This window comes from Nanorana parkeri, unplaced genomic scaffold (assembly GCF_000935625.1).
Source record: "Nanorana parkeri isolate BGI_ZX_2015 unplaced genomic scaffold, ASM93562v1 scaffold78, whole genome shotgun sequence".
Lineage (NCBI taxonomy): Eukaryota > Metazoa > Chordata > Amphibia > Anura > Dicroglossidae > Nanorana > Nanorana parkeri.
This window is the reverse complement of record NW_017306346.1, coordinates 2,499,191-2,516,898: the sequence shown is the minus strand read 5'-3', so window position 1 is coordinate 2,516,898 and position 17,708 is coordinate 2,499,191. Positions and strand designations below refer to the sequence as shown.

At 41.6% G+C, this 17,708-nt stretch overlaps 1 protein-coding gene across 2 annotated transcripts in view; it reads left to right on the top strand.

Annotated features, from left to right (window-relative positions):
* Positions 1 to 17,702, top strand: part of SLC20A2 (solute carrier family 20 member 2) — a 43,267-nt gene extending 25,565 nt beyond the window's left edge. The window contains exons 4-11 of one of the 2 annotated variants that reach the window (XM_018576856.1): positions 5,816 to 5,901; positions 7,428 to 7,524; positions 8,720 to 8,839; positions 9,324 to 9,521; positions 10,661 to 11,252; positions 12,701 to 12,886; positions 15,654 to 15,738; positions 17,325 to 17,702. In XM_018576856.1, coding sequence (XP_018432358.1) covers positions 5,816 to 5,901; positions 7,428 to 7,524; positions 8,720 to 8,839; positions 9,324 to 9,521; positions 10,661 to 11,252; positions 12,701 to 12,886; positions 15,654 to 15,738; positions 17,325 to 17,489 — 1,529 coding nt within the window. In that variant the 3' untranslated portion in view covers positions 17,490 to 17,702. Of the gene's footprint in view, positions 1 to 5,815; positions 5,902 to 7,427; positions 7,525 to 8,719; positions 8,840 to 9,323; positions 9,522 to 10,660; positions 11,253 to 12,700; positions 12,887 to 15,127; positions 15,213 to 15,653; positions 15,739 to 17,324 lie in introns of both variants that reach the window. The other variant, XM_018576854.1, reaches the window with a different exon arrangement.
* The last annotated feature ends 6 nt before the right edge of the window (positions 17,703 to 17,708 follow it).

The window sequence follows — 17,708 nt, the reverse complement described above, 5'->3', positions numbered from 1 at the left end:
ACAAGTCATCTGCTCGTTCCCTGCAAAATGAGTCTGAGGATGAGTAAAGGTGTGTTAGATTCTCCTGAAACAAGGATGTTATCAGGGTTTGCAGTGATGTTTCCCTGAGTAGTACGAAGTTTAAGAGGGGTATTTCTCAAGGGCATAGCGTTTAGCTTACGAGCCAGCATAGAGCCAGGTTTATTGGACCTCGTGAAGAAGTTGTGTTTGGACCACCTGATGACTTTCTGTTTATCCAACAAGAGATTTAGTTCAGTTTTGACAGTGGTAAGGTGTGCAAGTATTTGTTTGTCAAATCTATCTTTTAATTTACCATCAAGATCCTCAAGTGTGGCATATAGTTCTTTTATTCTATTGTTTCTGTCCCTCTTCCTACGTGAGGCCATTTCCATCAGGTGGCCCCTCATAGTAGCTTTGTGGGCCTCCCAGAGAGTCACAGGAGAGTCCACTGAGCCAGCATTCAGGGCAAAGTATTGACGGGCATGTGACTCAACCTGTTGCAGGAAGTCTCCAGAGGTCAATAGACTTTCATTTACACACCACAAGTACTGTTTCGGGGCACCGGCTATTAGACAGAATCGCACCGCGTTAGCCACGTGATCTGACCATGGGACTGGCTTGATACGGGCAGATTGGAATGCGGTCAAATTATTTTGCAGGGTGAATATGTGATCTATCCTACAAAAGGAGTGGTGCGGGTTTGAGAAGAAGGTAAAATCCTTAGTGGTTGGGTTCAGTTCTCTCCAGACATCCACCAAATGATGGTCATTCAATATGGTGAGAAGAGAGGAGTTCTCCAATTGTAATGAGGAGGGTAGGCTAGTGGAGGTGGAGGGTTTGGTCTTGTCATTGACAGGGTGAAGGACCAAATTAGTATTAGCAATATCCCCCTGGCATGGTGGGATACAACCCCGAGCAGGTGAGATAGGAACCTAAGCTGGTGGGTGTTGGGGCAGTAGTAGGAAACAATAGTCACGTCCACATCATACAAGGTCCCTACTAGGATTACATAGCGACCGGTAGGGTCCGAAAGTTGCTTGTCACAAACGAATGGCAGATTCCTACGCAGTGCTATCAGCACTCCCCTCTTTTTTTCAGTAAAATTTGCACTATAAAAAATGGGAAAGTTTTTTTTGTGCAGAAATGTGGGGCTTGAGGAGGTGGAGAACCTGGTCTCCTGTAGACAGACTATGTCGGCATGACAGGAGGAGTAGTAGGAGAATGCCTTATTTCGTTTGTGAGGCGAATTCAGGCCTTGGATGTTGTGTGAGAATACAGTAAAATCAGTAGCCATGGGTAATAAACATATCAGGAGAATATTGCATTCCACCACGGGCAGGAACCCTGCGGGTAGTGGGACTCACGTACAACCATGGGGAAGGTAGTTGATGGTATACATTCCAGTTCACCGATGGATCGGGTAGAGCAGGAGAAGCTAGGATAGAGAAAAGAAACAGGTTCCCCGTACAGGGAAAGGTAAATACAATAACATAAACAAAACATGTAACAGTCCCTAAGGACAAGTGTTACGGGTGAGGAGGTGGACCAGGCCAACTCCTTTCCCGTAGGTCTCATGGGGGGGGGGGTGGGGGGTAATCACCCGGTCCCTCATAAGAGCAACTGTTCAATTTAACTTGCGTGCAACACACCAGGGAAATATAGGCACAACAGTGTGCACTGAGAGGCAGTCTAACGGCTCTGTGCTATGTCAGTGAGAACAGTTTAGGCGAAGCAGTGCACTCCCATAACAACTAAAGGTGTAGTTCTTGAAGCGAGGCAAACTTTGGTATATGGATTCACCATATGCATCGCAACGAGTAACGGTCGTAGACTTCACGTCTAGTGGAATAGCCAGGTTAACGGCGGAGTACATCAAGTAGGATCAGGTTGGGTTGGCTCTCTCCTCACCCTCCGAGGGCGATTTCGTTGGAACTGTAACTTCTTCTCCCAGAGTGGGCTCGGAGGCATCCGACGTGGACTTCCCGCAGCTTGTGAGGAGGACTTCTGCGATGGTGGGAGCAGCGTCAGGTCCTGGAGTATCTTCCGCAGTTCGGTAGGTGTCGAGATGGAGTAGGATTTGCCCTTGTACGCGAATAGAAGCTTAAAGGGGAAGCCCCATCTGTAGGCGATCTCATTGTTGCGTAATGAATCCAGTAATGGCCGCATGGCTCGGCGTCTTTGTATAGTGGTAGGCGAGAGGTCTGCGAATACCTGATACGCATGTCCCTGGAAGCGGAGTTCTCTCCGGCCTCTGGTAGAGCGCAGTACTTCTTCCTTGGTGCGGTAGAATGTGAATTTGACAATAATATCCCTCGGGGGACCTTCTTGTCGTCTAGGAGCCAGTGCCCTATGTATGCGGTCGAACTCCAGTCGTTCCATGGGCATTGATGGCAAAAGTTCCTGTAGGAGGGCCGTAATAGTGGATTATACGTCCTCCATGGATTCAGGCAGGCCACGGATGCGGAGATTGCCGCGACGGGCCCTATTCTCCATGTCCTCGACCTTATCCATGAGGGCAATGAGGTCTGCATTTACAGTGTCCAAATCCTGTTCGTGTGATTCCATCACTGCAATTACATCGTCAACCTTTTTTTCAAGCTGGTCTGTATGAGCGCCGATTTTCTCTGAGCTCCCTAGTTAGGGTCTTACTCAGCTTTTCAGAGACCGCTGCCAGCTCAGTGTGTAGCATGGCCTGACATTTTTTTAGCAGAGCGGTGTCCCTGGCGTCTTCCAGGTCGTCTCCCTGTGTAAGGGGGAGGCTGTCCAGCGAGGAAGAGTCATGGGCGTCCAAGAGAAGCAGTGGGGACGCAGACACATCGGGGTTGGCACGCGTGCCCGCCATCTTGGGTGTACCGCGTCTGGGTGTCTGCTGCTTTCTTGCGTCCTTCTGCCGCTTACTGTGTCTCATTACGCTGCCCCGGGTGTTTCAGGGGGTCAGGAAGACGAGACGAGTGATCCGGTGTTGTGCAGGGTGAGTGTGGTTGCCGATGATTGCTCGTAGGGGACCGGGTGTTGCGGAGCTCCCTCAGATCGCGGCCATCTTACTCGGCAGCTCGCCACGCCCCCCCCCAACTGACGCGTTTTGTTACTAATGGCTTTTCAGGTATCGGCTGTCACCTCAGAACTAGTTAGTGATGAAATGTGTCAGTTGGGCAGGGCCATACAAGCATCACAAACAGAAGATGCAGATGAACTGCTTTGGCTGTATCTGAAAGCGATTTTTCTTTTTTTTCTATTACACTTGTGTGATTTTACTGTCCATAAATATATTGTTTTTATATACTGCACAATGGGGAATCTGCTATCTTTTTGAGTTTAGCAAAGAGGAAATAAGAAATGGAGAAGGTGTAAGGAACAAATAAAGAGGTGTTTAATCTGCTGGACAACAGAGTGGGGAAGGAGAGAAAGGACTATCCCATTTAACTGGTTGGATACCAGAGTACGTAGAGGATAGAAATGAGTCTCTTTGTAAAGTGTGGATAGTTCATCTGTAATAAGGTGAACATAATCAGTAGGTGAGTGCGACTACACTTTTTCACACGGTGGGACTGGAAGCATGGATCACTTTATATTTTTTGGAAAAACACAGTTGTTTTTTGGAAAAACACAGTTGTTTTTATCACTATATGTAAAATGAATATTGCACTTTATTAAGAAGATTATATGAATTGTTGTTGCACAAATGTCTTAAGTATTGTACACATAGCATTGATTATATATTATTGTATACAGACATCAATGAATTACAAAGGTAGTCACTCATTTATTTTACATTAGCGCAGTGCTGTTTGTATTGATAGTTGTAGTGCTCACTAATTGGCACAGCTGCTTAGAATTAGTTTGGAATCCTAGCGCAGTGCATCACTGTTAAGGTGCCCATACACCTGGCGATTATCGTACGATAATAGGCAAGTGTATGGAAGGCGTGCAACCGTTTCTACTGTACGGTTGCACGTCTTTTGTCGAACGAGCATGCTAGAAAACCCGCCGAGAATCGTACGATTGTCGGCGGGTTAGTGGCGTGCTCGATCGACAACTGCGGAACGGGCTGCTACGCGCACACTGTCCGTTCAGCATTGCAGTCATCGGAAGCCCGCCCCTAAGGGGGGAGGGCTTTTGATGATCGCAAGTACGATCTGCCTGTCCATGATGGGCAGACCGTACGAGGTTTTAATTGGCTTACAACATGGCTTACAACCATCGCAAGACAATAGTCTTGCGATGGTTGTAAGGTGTATGGGCACCTTTTGAAGTAGACACCATGCCAAGCTCACTCCTGTGATGGACTGCAATCTCACGTTTAGTTGTTTGTATTGAGATTGTAGTCCATCATGGGAGTGAGCTTGGTGCAGTGTCTACTTTACTATTATACTTTCACATTTTTCATACAGGTAACATTGTCCATCTTATTGTCTCACAGATTAGTGATAACACTACATAGCCATGGCAGGGGATCCCATTAGTTGGTTTCTTACTGCGCTCTTAACTCCTTGGCTACAGATAAGAGCCAGTTTCCACCAGTAGCTCCCACAGAATTTTAGCAATAGTGCATACATGTTTCCATGCATTTTGTTATGCTATGTGATGCATTTCACTGTGCTTTTCTGTGTTTTTTTGTTTTTTTTTCTTAGGTCACTTCCTATGCCATAGTTCCCCTTTGGGCACACTGCTAGTTGTTTAGTACAAACATAATGAACGTTGCAAATGTCCTATCCAAGTTCTAGGCATCGTTTGTAGCTTCAGTGATGCAATCGATCATGTCCCACACTGTCACGCCTACTAGTGATGATTCAAGAAAAATATACAGTGTTATTGCTCAGGAAATTGCTCATGAGAATTTGTGATGTCTGGGACTGACTAGTGTAGCTTACTTGGCCCTTTAGCTGGTTGTGCTGGTAGCTGAGGCTGCAGCAGTTAGAGAGGAAATTGAATGTCCCCTTTAATTTCTGCATCACTTACGCTGGCCGAACCCTGGTAGAAGTTCTAGTTGTGTGGTAGCCCTGCTGGCACCACCCCCGGCTTGACAAGTCAATTATTCAACCAACTTTTGTCAAAGGAACTGGGTTGAAAATCGGCCAAACGGTAACTGCAGCCGGTCGGGGTCATTGGGTATGCTGACCACAACGGAAACTGACTGCCAGCATACAATAGCCCGGTAGACGAAATGAAAGATCTATAAGTGTATGGCCAACTTAACTCTAAAGGAAGGGGAATGTTGTCTTCCCTGACTGAGTTTATCTAGATGTGATTGCAGTTTTGTGTTCAGGTTTTTCCTTTTTTATTTTATTTTTTTTTATTGTTTGGGGACACTAAAATGGCAGAAAATATATAGGAACAAGTATGCTTGTAATGTTTATATTTTTTTAAGAAGTTAAAAAAAAAAGGATAGTTTCCCTGTTGGCGTTAAATACATGTGAATATTAGCATAACACAAGAATACTTAAATTGTCTTGCATTTTTATTGCTGTTTTTTTGGATGGACTTTAGGCTTTTTTTTCCGTTATGAGGTCAATAATTAAGCATTGCTTTGAACATACTTTTATTATGATGTTTAGTGTTTTTTCTTTTTCCATTTGAGCTTCTCAGGCAAATGTGTATGTTTGTCAAAAAGAGTCAACTGAGATGGTAACATAGCTTATAACATATTATGGCAAATAACCAGTGTAGCTGGGACAATTGGTGCAGTGACCTGATCATTTTGGATGCTTGTTTGAATGCATGGTGTTGTTTAATGTGGAAATTATAGTGTGCATTGTTTTTTGATTTGAGCATATGGGATGTATTTAAATGTTTTACTCTTAAATCTCCATTACAGTTGCTTCCTGGTTCATTTCACCCCTGCTATCTGGCCTGATGTCTGGTGCACTATTTTTGTTGATTAGGTTTTTCATCTTGAATAAGGTAAATCACATTATTTTCCTGCCACTTGTTTAACAGCTTGTCTTGACTTCTGGCTAAGTGGAGTCTTAACATTCGCAGTGCAGCGTTGCCTAAATGCTTAAAGTAGAACTGAAGCCAATAGAGTAACTTTAGCCTGCTATTGGCTATTGCAATATCCAATAGGAGGCTGGCTATTGCTCCCAGCAATAAAGCAATAAAAAAAGTTTAAAAAAATAATTAAACTTAAATTAAAAAGACTAAAAAATTTTTTTTCAAGTTTTATATATTAAAAATGCAAACAAAAAAATGGTTAAATCAACTAAAATTACAAATAGGAAAAAAATATTGGTGTATTTATTTTAAATTATTGGTTATTTTATTGGCTTAGAGTTTTTTACAGTTTACATTATTTTAAATCCATGAAACTAATTAAAATGTCTAATATAATACATACAATTATTTTTTTTACAAATTATATATAAAAGGTGGGAAAAGTCAGTTTCGGCCTGACAAATTTTGCTGCAGGAGGTGTTGCGGTGCCATTCATTTCAATGGATCCCAAATGCACCTCCCATCTGCAGTGTGATCGCCTGCACTGGAATGCACGGTACTGCAATGCCCTGCGTTCTGTTGCAGTGCAATTTAAAAAAAAAATGTGCATACCATTTTATTCTGAAGTAAACTTGTTTGTAAGGCTGCATTTGTGTATTTTATTTTAAAATAAATTATTTTATTTTATTTCCGATTTAATCGAAGTGAATAAGTTAATGATCAGCTAATCGATTATGAAAATCATTAGCTGCAGCCTTAATAGCCAGCCTACTATTGCAGTTTGAAATGGCCAATAGGAGGCTGGTTATTGCACCCGCCCACTGCTTGCTGTATTTACAGTCAGCTGCTGTCTGCGGAATCTTGCCACTGGCAGCTGTCATTCCCTGGCTGGAGCTTTTCAAGCGCCATGTGCCCACAATACAATTTATTTAAAAAAAAAAAATTATAAAAGGTGGGGAAAAAGTCATTTCAGTTTCGGCCTGACCAATTTTGCTACAGGACGTGCGTTTCAGTGCCATTCATTTCAATGGACTCCAAACGCACCTCCCACCCACAGTGTGATCGCCCGCACTGGAATGCACGGTACCGCAGTGCCAAGAGGTACAGTGCGATTGCAAAAAATTGTACATGCAGTTTTATTCTGAAGTCAACTTTGTAACACTGCATTTTTGTTTTTTTAAATTTTAAGGATTTAAATCCAGGTTTGTTTCAAGTTCAAAAGCAATTTTAGGCCGATGCAGTTAAAGTACAACTTGCATTAAAACAAACTGCTACAGCACCTTATAATAAGTGCATCTGCAGTTACTGTTTTCTTATACAAAAGTGCCACAGATACCAGTTGATCCTGCCAGTGAAGTCTACCTAATGCAGTTTCCTGTGATGGGGTGGCAACAATGCTGCACTGCTTCTGGCTTTCATAATTTAACTTGTCATATAGCTTGGTTCTAACTGTTCTATGACAAGATGTGTAACTTTTATTTTATTTTTTATTTCAGGAGGATCCAGTACCTAATGGACTGCGAGCACTCCCAGTATTTTATGCTGCTACAATAGGAATTAATGTATTTTCTATTTTGTTTACAGGAGCACCACGTAAGTAATTTCAAATGCTTATGTTCACTGTAATTTAAAAAAATAAATAAAAAGTGTTTTAAAAAGGCCAAGATTATAGATATAGATAGATAGATAGATCTATATATATCCAGCTTCCTGCAATGGTGTGGCAACAATGCTGCACTGCTCCTGAATTCAGAGCAGAGTTGGCACTCATCTAGGCTCAACCTGCTTGCACTACTGTGGGATGGCAATGTTGCAGAGGGTGTGGCAATCCACATTGTCACTGCTAATTCACAAGCCTATACCTTTTCAATTAGCACCTGAACGCACTTAGTCCTAGCCCACTGCTTTCTGGATTGGCAGCACTGTTTCTGTTGCTAAAACACTCCCACTGTGAGCTGCAGTGTTTTGAAGGGTGGGGGGGGGAGTGTTGACACAAATAAAGGAGGCTTTAACTCAGTCAGGAAAGGGTGTTTGTTTACTTTTTGAGGCTTGTACATCACACAGTGATTGGATTTAGGACTTGTTTAGACTGTCATACAGGAGACTTTTAGTCTAGGTATACGTTCTTCCAGTTCTGCTGCATGGGTGCTGCTGTTGGCACTATTCTGCCCGGCATCCTTCCATCAGCTGATGGAAGAAGCCATTTGGAAAATTCTCGGCTGAATGGAGCTACCAGCCAATTAGCTGATAGCTCTGTCCAGGTTTTCTCACAGCACAAAAGAAACAGCAGGGGATTCCTTGATCACTCGTGAGCATTGATTGAGTAATCTGTTCTATTTTTTCACTTTTTGTCAGCCCACATGTTGAATAAAAAAAAAAATAGAACCATGGCTTTAGTTTTTTAATTTGCTTACCTCCTTCAGGCAAGTGACTACAAAAGTACTGAAGCCAGTAGACTAGCCTAACATCCAGGGAACTAGCATTTTCAGAAGGGAAGCTCAGCAGCAGAAGTCTCCATTCTTAATACAAGTTTACATCAAATTGGAAAAGAAGGCAGATAATTGAAAAAATGCTTGTGTGTTTACACTCTAATTAGCCATACCTTTCACTGCTGATATAATAGTATATGTGATGCATTTGATTGTATACATTGGAAAGGATTGTAGTTCTTTTGAATTCACAGCCTAATCCAGTTCTGGGTGTGTAGATATATGCACATATAACAAACTTTGTTTTTGTAATCTGCCTAGTTGTGTAATAATATTTTTTGTTTTCTCCTTCTTTACAGTACTTGGAATGCACTTGTTTCCAGTGTGGGCCACTGCTCTGTTATCAGTAGGCGTTGCCATCTTATTTGCTTTAGTAGTCTGGTTTTTTGTGTGCCCATGGCTGAGAAAGAAAATAGCAAGTATGTGTTCTTTTGGGGGTATTTTTTGTTCTCTTCATGATCATGTTTTTATGAAAAAGCAATAACATTATTCCTGCACTGAGCTGCCTATCCCTAGATTCCCTAAATTCTTGAGTGCTTAGTCCATTTCCAAGATGGGTTTAGTACATTTAAAGAACTCATAACACTTGGGATAAAAGATTCAGGAAAAATAGGAGCTCCTATTCAGTGGTAGCAAGAACAAACTCTTGGGGTTCCGTGTGTGTGTGTGTGTTGTGTGTGTCCGGCAGTATAAAAAAAAACAAAAAAAAACTACAGACGCGCATGTCACAGCGGTGACATCAGCTCCATACTGCATTGATCAGGAGGGGTATCCTTGCATGGATCCTCCCCTGATCAGCCCGTGTGAAAGAGGCCTTACTGTTGGCTTGTGCAGGAAGTACTTTGAACTTAAGTAGTTCTCCTTGTAATTTCAATGGATTTCCATTACTTGATGTTTGTGCAGGTCGATTAAAGAAAGAGGCGCTGTCCCGTATATCAGAGGAAAGCCTTGACAAAATCCAGGATGAAGATGCTGCTGTGTTTAAAGAGTTGCCTGGTGCAAAGGGCAATGATGAAAGTGTGGTGCCTCTTACTAGTGCCACCACTGAAGGTGCTAATGGATCTGATACAGTTGTGAATGGAAACACCAGAATACCCTATGGTATGCCTTTTATTATATTAATGCAGATTTTTATTTTTTGTATATTCTTTATTTAGGATATAGACATAGTCGCAGCAATAGTTATAGGCATGACTCGTGAAATAAAAAGTAAATTGAGACCTAGTAAATAACATCTTGAACTTAGTCTACATAACACCATCGTAAGATATGAGATGTGAACATAATGCAGGTATTTTTGATGAGCTAGCATTCGTATTACAGAAAAATAAAGGCCCTTTTAGTTTGACTTTTTTTTCTGTTGTCTCTTAGGATGGTGACCACACGTACAATAACTAAATATATTCAGAATGGAACATGTCCTGAAAAATGTTTAGATGCCAATGCTGAACTTTGTGTAAAAGTGCTATTTGCTTGGCTGTCGGTGGTTTTAATACTTTTTTGTTTCTGACCTCAAACCAATATGCGGATGAGGAATTCTGACTTTTTCGCATTCTATTAGTGACTCTCTTTTTTTTTTTTGGCTAGAGTCAGACTGCTAATCTTTTTAGGAGATCAGCAGCCTGCATATTTCTCTCCATACAGGTTTACTTTAATGGTAGAATTATGAGCGTTGCCACATCACATAGCGCTAATCGCTTAGTTCTCGTTAGTCTTCCCGCAGAGAGTGGTTACTATCAGTCACTGCTTCCCGCAGGGATTCCCCCCTATCCCTCCGCATAGTGGAGGGACAGACTGGGAGGGGACAAGGCACAGCTGGCTTCAAAGGTCAATCAGACAGCAGGGTGTATCCCAACAATATCGCCGGGATCCATCACGGCTGCAGCGCTGCTCTGCGCTGTCAGCATTTAGCAGGCAATAGCCTGCTATATACTGAGTTTTGGGTCACAGGAAGATATTGGCATATGTCCTCATGAGGCAAAAAAAAGGTTGGGCTATAGTTTTCAAGAACTTTTTAAGAATATAAGGACATTGCTAATTTTGTAAACCAAATTAGTTGGTGGTAGTAGCTGTACAAGAGAAAGATTGGAGTCACTCCACTGGACTGGTAAGTATTACTAATATTCTTGCATTTTAAATTCGTTGTCTATCAGCAGAGTGACTCTAAAGTATTTACTTTTTTCAGTGTTAATTTAGTGTTGAAATTTGTTTTGATCCTACTTTGTTTTCTTTGTTACCAGGGAGGGCTGCTTCCATGACAAATGGCTCGGTTAGATCTCCAATCTCCAATGGTACATTTAGTTTTGATGGTCACAATGTTAAAAGTGATGTTCATGTGTACCATACTGTACACAAGGACTCGGGCCTATACAAGGACTTGTTACACAAAATCCACCTGGACAGAGTAATTGATGATCGCCCCGGGCATGAAAACAATTACAGAGTTTTAAGGCGCAACAATAGTTATACATGTTACACTGCTGCTATCTGTGGTATGCCTGTCCATTCAACATTCAAATCTTCAGATACTACAACCACAGAGGATAGTGAAAAGTTGGTCACAGACACTGTGTCTTTTTCGAAGAAGCGTATCCGCTACGACAGCTATTCTAGCTACTGCAATGCGGTGGCAGAAGCAGAGATTGAAGCAGAGGAAGGAGGTGTAGAAATGAAGCTTGCTACAGAGCTGAGTGACCAAAATCCAATCCAAGATGATTCGTTAGAAGAGGATAAAGATGACAAAGACAAGTCAGACGTTCACCTGCTTTTCCACTTCCTGCAGATTTTGACAGCTTGCTTTGGATCCTTTGCTCATGGAGGAAATGATGTCAGGTGAGTAGCACTGAACTGCCAAATATGTTCATCTATATTATGTAGGCATATATCCATTTTCCATTCCCTGAAACAAATGCTTCTATGCTATTTGTTTATGTAAAGGCAAAGGCTGGAGAAGGGATAGACCCTCTGTCATGTTTCTATTGCCGTATGTGTCTCCATTTTGCTGATTTCACCTCTACTTTTGCTAGCGAACATAGTCAGCATGACTAAACATAAGGGGAAAATCTGGAGATGCTACTATTGAAGTATTTTGGAGCCACTGCCAGGTTTAATGAACCAGTTTGAGATGGGTGCTTAGTTATGGTGTATTATCCTGCTAGATTTAAACTGTGACCACAGGGAGGACAAGGGGTACGTTTGGTCTGCAACTGTAGTCTGGGAGAGTTCATGTCAGACCCCATATTTCTTGTAGGAGAGCTTTACATTAAAGCATATGTTTGTCCAAGACATTTTTAGTTTTGGATAGATTAGGGAAGGGTTAAAACCTCTATGGGGTTATTTTTTCTGTCTCTTCCTAGGGAAAATGTTGCTACCTGTCCTCAGGATGCCACAGAAAATTAGAAGAAATCTCAAAGGGGTGGATCTCCTCTTAGACAGTTGTCAGTGGAACGTTTGTCCTCAGTGACAACTGTAACATTTTTGATTTCCCATCACATTCGTTCTCGCTGGTCTCCAGGACAAATATGGAGGGGGCACATACAGCAATAAAAACTTGGTAGGTTCTAACTGAGGATGCACCAATACCATTTTTTCGGCATTGAGTAAGAGTACCGATCTATATTTTTTTCTCAGTACTCGCCGATACTGGAAGTCCCACTAAGGAATCCATGTAAAGACTCACCACCTGGCTTCCTAATTCGCAGGGAAGCAGTCTCCATGCTTCCTCATCACTAGGTGACGAGAAGAAATTGGAGCCGGCTTTCCGGCCAATGAAGAACTCGGGTGCCGTGTAATGACGTGGCGCCCCGTGTCCTGATTGGCCAGGAAGCCGGCTCCATGTGCCCTCATCACAAGGTGATGAGTGAGCATAAAGCCGGCTTCCTGGCCAATCAGAAAGCAGGGCATTGCGTCATTGCACGGCGCCTGGCTTCCTGTTTGGCCAGCTTTCCGGCCGGGCAGCAAGTCAATACACGCTGCCCGGCTTCCCGGCCAATCAGGAACCCAGGCAGTGTGTAATGACTCGCTGCCCAGCTTCCTGATACCGGAAGTATCGGGCTAGGCATCGGAGCATTTGGGCGAGTACTCGCCCAAATACTCGGCACCTGTACCGATACTAGTATCGGTGCATCCCTAGTTCTAACCTCTCCCCACTTCATTTAAAACTGTGAGGGCTATATTATCTTCAAAATTGGACATGCAACTGAGTATAAAGAATGTAATATATATATAACTCTTTTGGAAATCTAATCTTCTGAAAAGACTTCCTTTGTTACCATTTACAGCAACGCGATTGGGCCACTTGTTGCATTGTGGTTAATATACCAACAAGGAGGAGTAATGCAAGAGGCTTCTACACCTGTGTGGCTGCTCCTGTATGGAGGAGTGGGTATTTGCGCTGGTCTGTGGGTATGGGGTCGGCGAGTCATCCAGACAATGGGTAAAGATCTAACACCCATAACGCCATCAAGGTAATTAATGTGCTTGCCATTTTGACGTTTGTGTGATTTTGATGGATGAAGGAAAGGGCCAAATTAGTGAAAATCAATAGATTCTTTAAGATAAAGTGTATAATGTGTTTATTTTGTCTTGCTTTTACATTCCAATGCAGCTGTGTGTTTAAAGAAGCCAAGCATCGATTTCAAACACTTCTATTGTAAACTAAAAAATTTTAATCCTTGATCTTGGTTTAGAGAATAATTTATGAATACAAAAAGTGCAATAACCATCACAATAGACTTAATTCACAAACCTCACACAGTAGATTATGGATCCTTTGTTAAAATAAAAATGTCATTTGATGTCCTTTATGATTATCTGGTGGGGGATATGCATGCATACATACATACATACATACATGCATGCATGCATGCATGCATGCATACATGCATACATACATAATAAATCTCCTGCTGCTCAAAAGTAGCACTGAGACAGAGTAAAATGTTTCACTGACCACTTCTTCATTGTGCATGTTTTGAGTGTGAGTGAAAATCTCAGTTGTGGATTATTATTTTTTTGTTCTCCATATGATTTAAATTACCCAGGTTTGTGGCAGGTTTACTGTAAAGATGATTTTGATAAATTTTTGAACATGTATATAATGTTTTTATTCTGTAAATATTACCTATTTCAAGGTGGTAAAGTGGACCTATTTCCCTGTTCTGGTGACAATCATAAAATATTTCCCAAAAAAAATAGAAAAGGTAAATCTCCCCAACATCCTGTCCCTTACTATCACCTAAAATCAGTGTAATAGGGTACGTGGCCAACAGAGGCACCACATGAATCTAAAGCGGAAATGGCTAGCGCTCCTTAAAGGAGAACTATGGGGTTAGGGCTTTTGCCCATAGTTCTCCTAAGGGTCACGGGAGGACACAAACTAGCGTTCTCCCGTGACCCAAAGCTCAGTATACTGCGAGCTACAGCTCGCGGTATACTGAGACGCCGCAGCCGGGACGGATCCCGACAATACTGTCTGGATATACCCAGCTGCGGGATTGACAGACAGCTGGCTCTGCCTATCCCGAGGCAGAGCCAGCTGTGCCCACCCCCTCCCCCGTCCGTTCCTCCAGTCAGCACTGGAGGATCGGACAGGGGAGGGGGGAATCCCTGCAGGGATCCGTGAGTGACAGTCATGGCTCTCTGCAGGGATAGATCGAGAAGTGAGCAAGCGACGGTATATGTTCGCTCATTTCCCGATCTACTGAGGCGACCTGTGGCAGTTTCATTGTCATAGGTCGGCTCAGGTTATGAGGCAGAGTGAAAATCACTTGCCTCATAATTCTCCTTTTAAACCTGACCGAGGTACTAACCATGACCTACTCTATGCAAAACTGGAGAAACATGCCTTGGCTGAAGCTATACTAACATTTTATTAAAAATGACCTTTCTGTTAAATTCTGTGTTTACTTTGAAAACTGCCACAATATGTTGCCTTGTTGCCATATGGAAACAAGTGTTTTTTTTTGTACTATGTAGGAATGCCTGCAGAAATCTAATGTCTTGCTCATGTGGTTGGCACAATGCTGTTACCAGAGCTTTCTGTCACATTACAGGCATTTCCTGCAGAAGAAGTTACATTTCTGGCGAGATACATGAACACAAGTCTTACAGATTCAAACCAGCTTCCATTCTAAAGAAATTTATGTAATATAGTTTGCTAAAAATGTATGTAGTTCACTAGTTTCCCCAGCAAATCTAGATTGCGAAAATGTGTAAATAAACTAGTAGTAGAAGTGCGTGAATGCTTTCTCTGGAGGAAATACTGCTTCAGGATCACTGAAATGTGAAGAAGCTAAACGGAATTCTTCCCGGTCACTTCAGCTGAGATCAGAGTGCAAAATGCTTAGGCTTTTGGTCATGGGGCCAGCAATGGAGGGAGTCTGATTCATTTTGTTCAGGTAAGGTAAGTATTTCAGCCCTTCATGTAAAAGTTAGCCTTTATTTAGCCATTACTGCACCTTTAAACTGAGAGATTAACTATTTGTTTTCTATCCTGCTTTGAAGTTATTTCATATGCCAAGTGAAGCTCACATGCATTTCTGTCAACTGTGTATTGTTCTGGTCCTAAATCTATTCATATAAATATATATTCCTGTCTATGAACTGACTGCATATGTCTGGTAAGGAAATGTGTTGATGGCCTGCAGAGCAGGTTGATAGTTGCAAGCAAAATGTGAATTTTAAGTTTTTTCTTATGCTCCCTGCAGTGGTTTCACTATTGAGTTGGCTTCGGCGTTCACAGTTGTGGTAGCTTCAAATATTGGACTCCCTATCAGTACCACACACTGCAAGGTATGCCTTTGTCATGTGACTGCAGCTGGACTAGTTCAACTATCCAATTTCCCCTTCTGTGTCTTAAGATCAATGTTTAGTGGCACAAGGGTATCTGTCAAAGAACAGTCCTGAATATTTTCATAGCTGTTCTCATTGCCTGATTCAGCACACAGGTATAAACATTACATGAAGAGATTGGTATCTAGTAAGAAGCTAACAACACAAGGCTTACCTTTTACAGCATTATACTACTACGGTTTTGCTTTAGTAGGATGAGGTTAAAAGGCAATGATCATCCCACTTGTGCCACTAAACAGTTGATCTACAGCCAGTCACTGAGAACTGCATGCTCTCCTGTTGTGTCACATTCACCAGTCTCAGTTCATGCATGGCATGTGGTTCCTGCTTGTATCTTTCACTCTTCAAACTATCTTTTGTAATTTTCTTTTATCTCTACAGTGGATTTTGCATTGAAGTTATGTGTGCGCTAACTGTACTAGTAGCCTCTAATGTGGGTATACCCATAAGCTCCACTCATTGCAAGGTATTGGGTTTGCAGTGGCAATAAAGAATGTATTTTGCTGTTCTGCTGAAAATTATACAGATGGCTGGTCATTGCATTTGCCTTCATTTATTAGGGTGCGTCAATAGCATATGGGCCTTGTAACACATACATGTAGGTTTAACTCCTACCTGTGATATCAGTGGAAAGATATATGCACTGGATACATAGAACTTTAATGGTAATGTATAGAGTTTTTTCACATACGCTTAAAGATAAAAACAGATCGGTCATAGTTGAGGGAACATTAAATATTGCATATTTCCTATGTACCAGTTGTAGTAATGTGTTAAATTCAAAGGTATTGCACTCTCTCTTACTACTGAATAGCCTACATTTCCTGTGTTGTGAATATACTTCCAATGTTGGATTAGGAAAAGGCAGCTGAATGGCTCCAAGGGAGACGCACAGCCCTCCATCTTTATTACTGAAATGTAATTTGCAGGATCAGATAAGAACCATGGTAAGTACATGAGAAAGGGTACAAGCAGTCTGGAACATTGTATGCTGTAAGCTGCACTATTGGTCTGTTCATTGTACTTGCAAGTGTACAATAAAATGGGTGTTGTTAGATGGCATAAGTCCCAGGGTCATATAGGTTGCTGCATGGATTGGCAATGACTGAAGAACGCTGAAGGATGCTTACTATTGCCATTATTAAATTTTGGAAGCATACTGGGGTTAACTTACTAAAGAAGCAAACATTGTTCACTTAGCAGAGTAACTGAATTTTCACATAGCAAAACAAATGTTGGTAAATCATGTGGGTTTTTTTGTTTGTTTAAGTATTCAAAAGGAACACAGGTTCACCTTATTTAAAATGATTTAGGAAGTTCAACATTCACTTTGCAAATTAACCAGCCTTTACGTCTTTAGCAAATAGTCAGTTACATTGCAGTTAAGAGTCTGGAGAATGGCTTGAATGTGCTGGCTATTGTGGCTTTCTGACTCTCACTGTCCCCTCCCTTCCTCCAGGCTCTTGGTTTGTCTAGAATAGGGAAGTCAACAGAGCCACATAACCTATATATAGTATGTGCCAAAGGACGTACCTTAAAACAAGTGTCATAAGATATACATGTACAGTGTCTCTATGAACACACAATCAAGTGCCCGCTGTTTCAAAAGTTGATTACTGAAGGCAAAATGCTAAAATGATTAGCCAGCTGTCTTTTGTTGTTTTGTATTGTATGCCTGCAAATTATGTGTAATCTGCTTATATTCCATAACTGCTTCTTCTTCCTTTTCATGCCTAATCTTTTAGCAACCTAATGCTCTATAAATATGTGATATTTCTTCTAGAAGTAAAGTTAGTTCTTGTTGATACCACTGCTCTCCTTTTTGTGATCATTAGTTAATAGTTCACTTAATATATATATTACAAAATTGATTTTCATTTGCAAACCCATTAAGCTGTAGTGCACCTTTTAGGTAACTATATGAATGTAAAAATGAAAATCATTTAGTACAGCTATAACCATTGACAACATTTAACACACTAGGGTTTGCCATTTTTTGTTTTTTTTCTTTATGGTGTATTAACTTCAAATTTTGTTTCTCCATCCCGCAAGGTTGGATCAGTGGTGGCTGTTGGTTGGATCCGCTCAAAAAAAGCTGTCGATTGGCATTTGTTTAGGAACATCTTCCTAGCTTGGTTTGTGACCGTACCCGTAGCTGGTCTTTTTAGTGCGGGAGTCATGGCAATCTTCCAGTACGGCATCCTTCCCTACGTGTAATCATGTAACCTGACTTCTAAAACAAAGATCCATTTTCACTTTTAATGCATACTGGAAATCACAGAGCTACAGCAATACTTTAGACCGCTACTCCACCAGCAGCGTGGAAAATAACAGGCCCTACTACTTATCAATGCATCATCATCTTGATGTGACTTCTGCTGTATATAATGTATGTCATATTTGAGACATGGTGAGATGTGGCTCATTTAATTACAT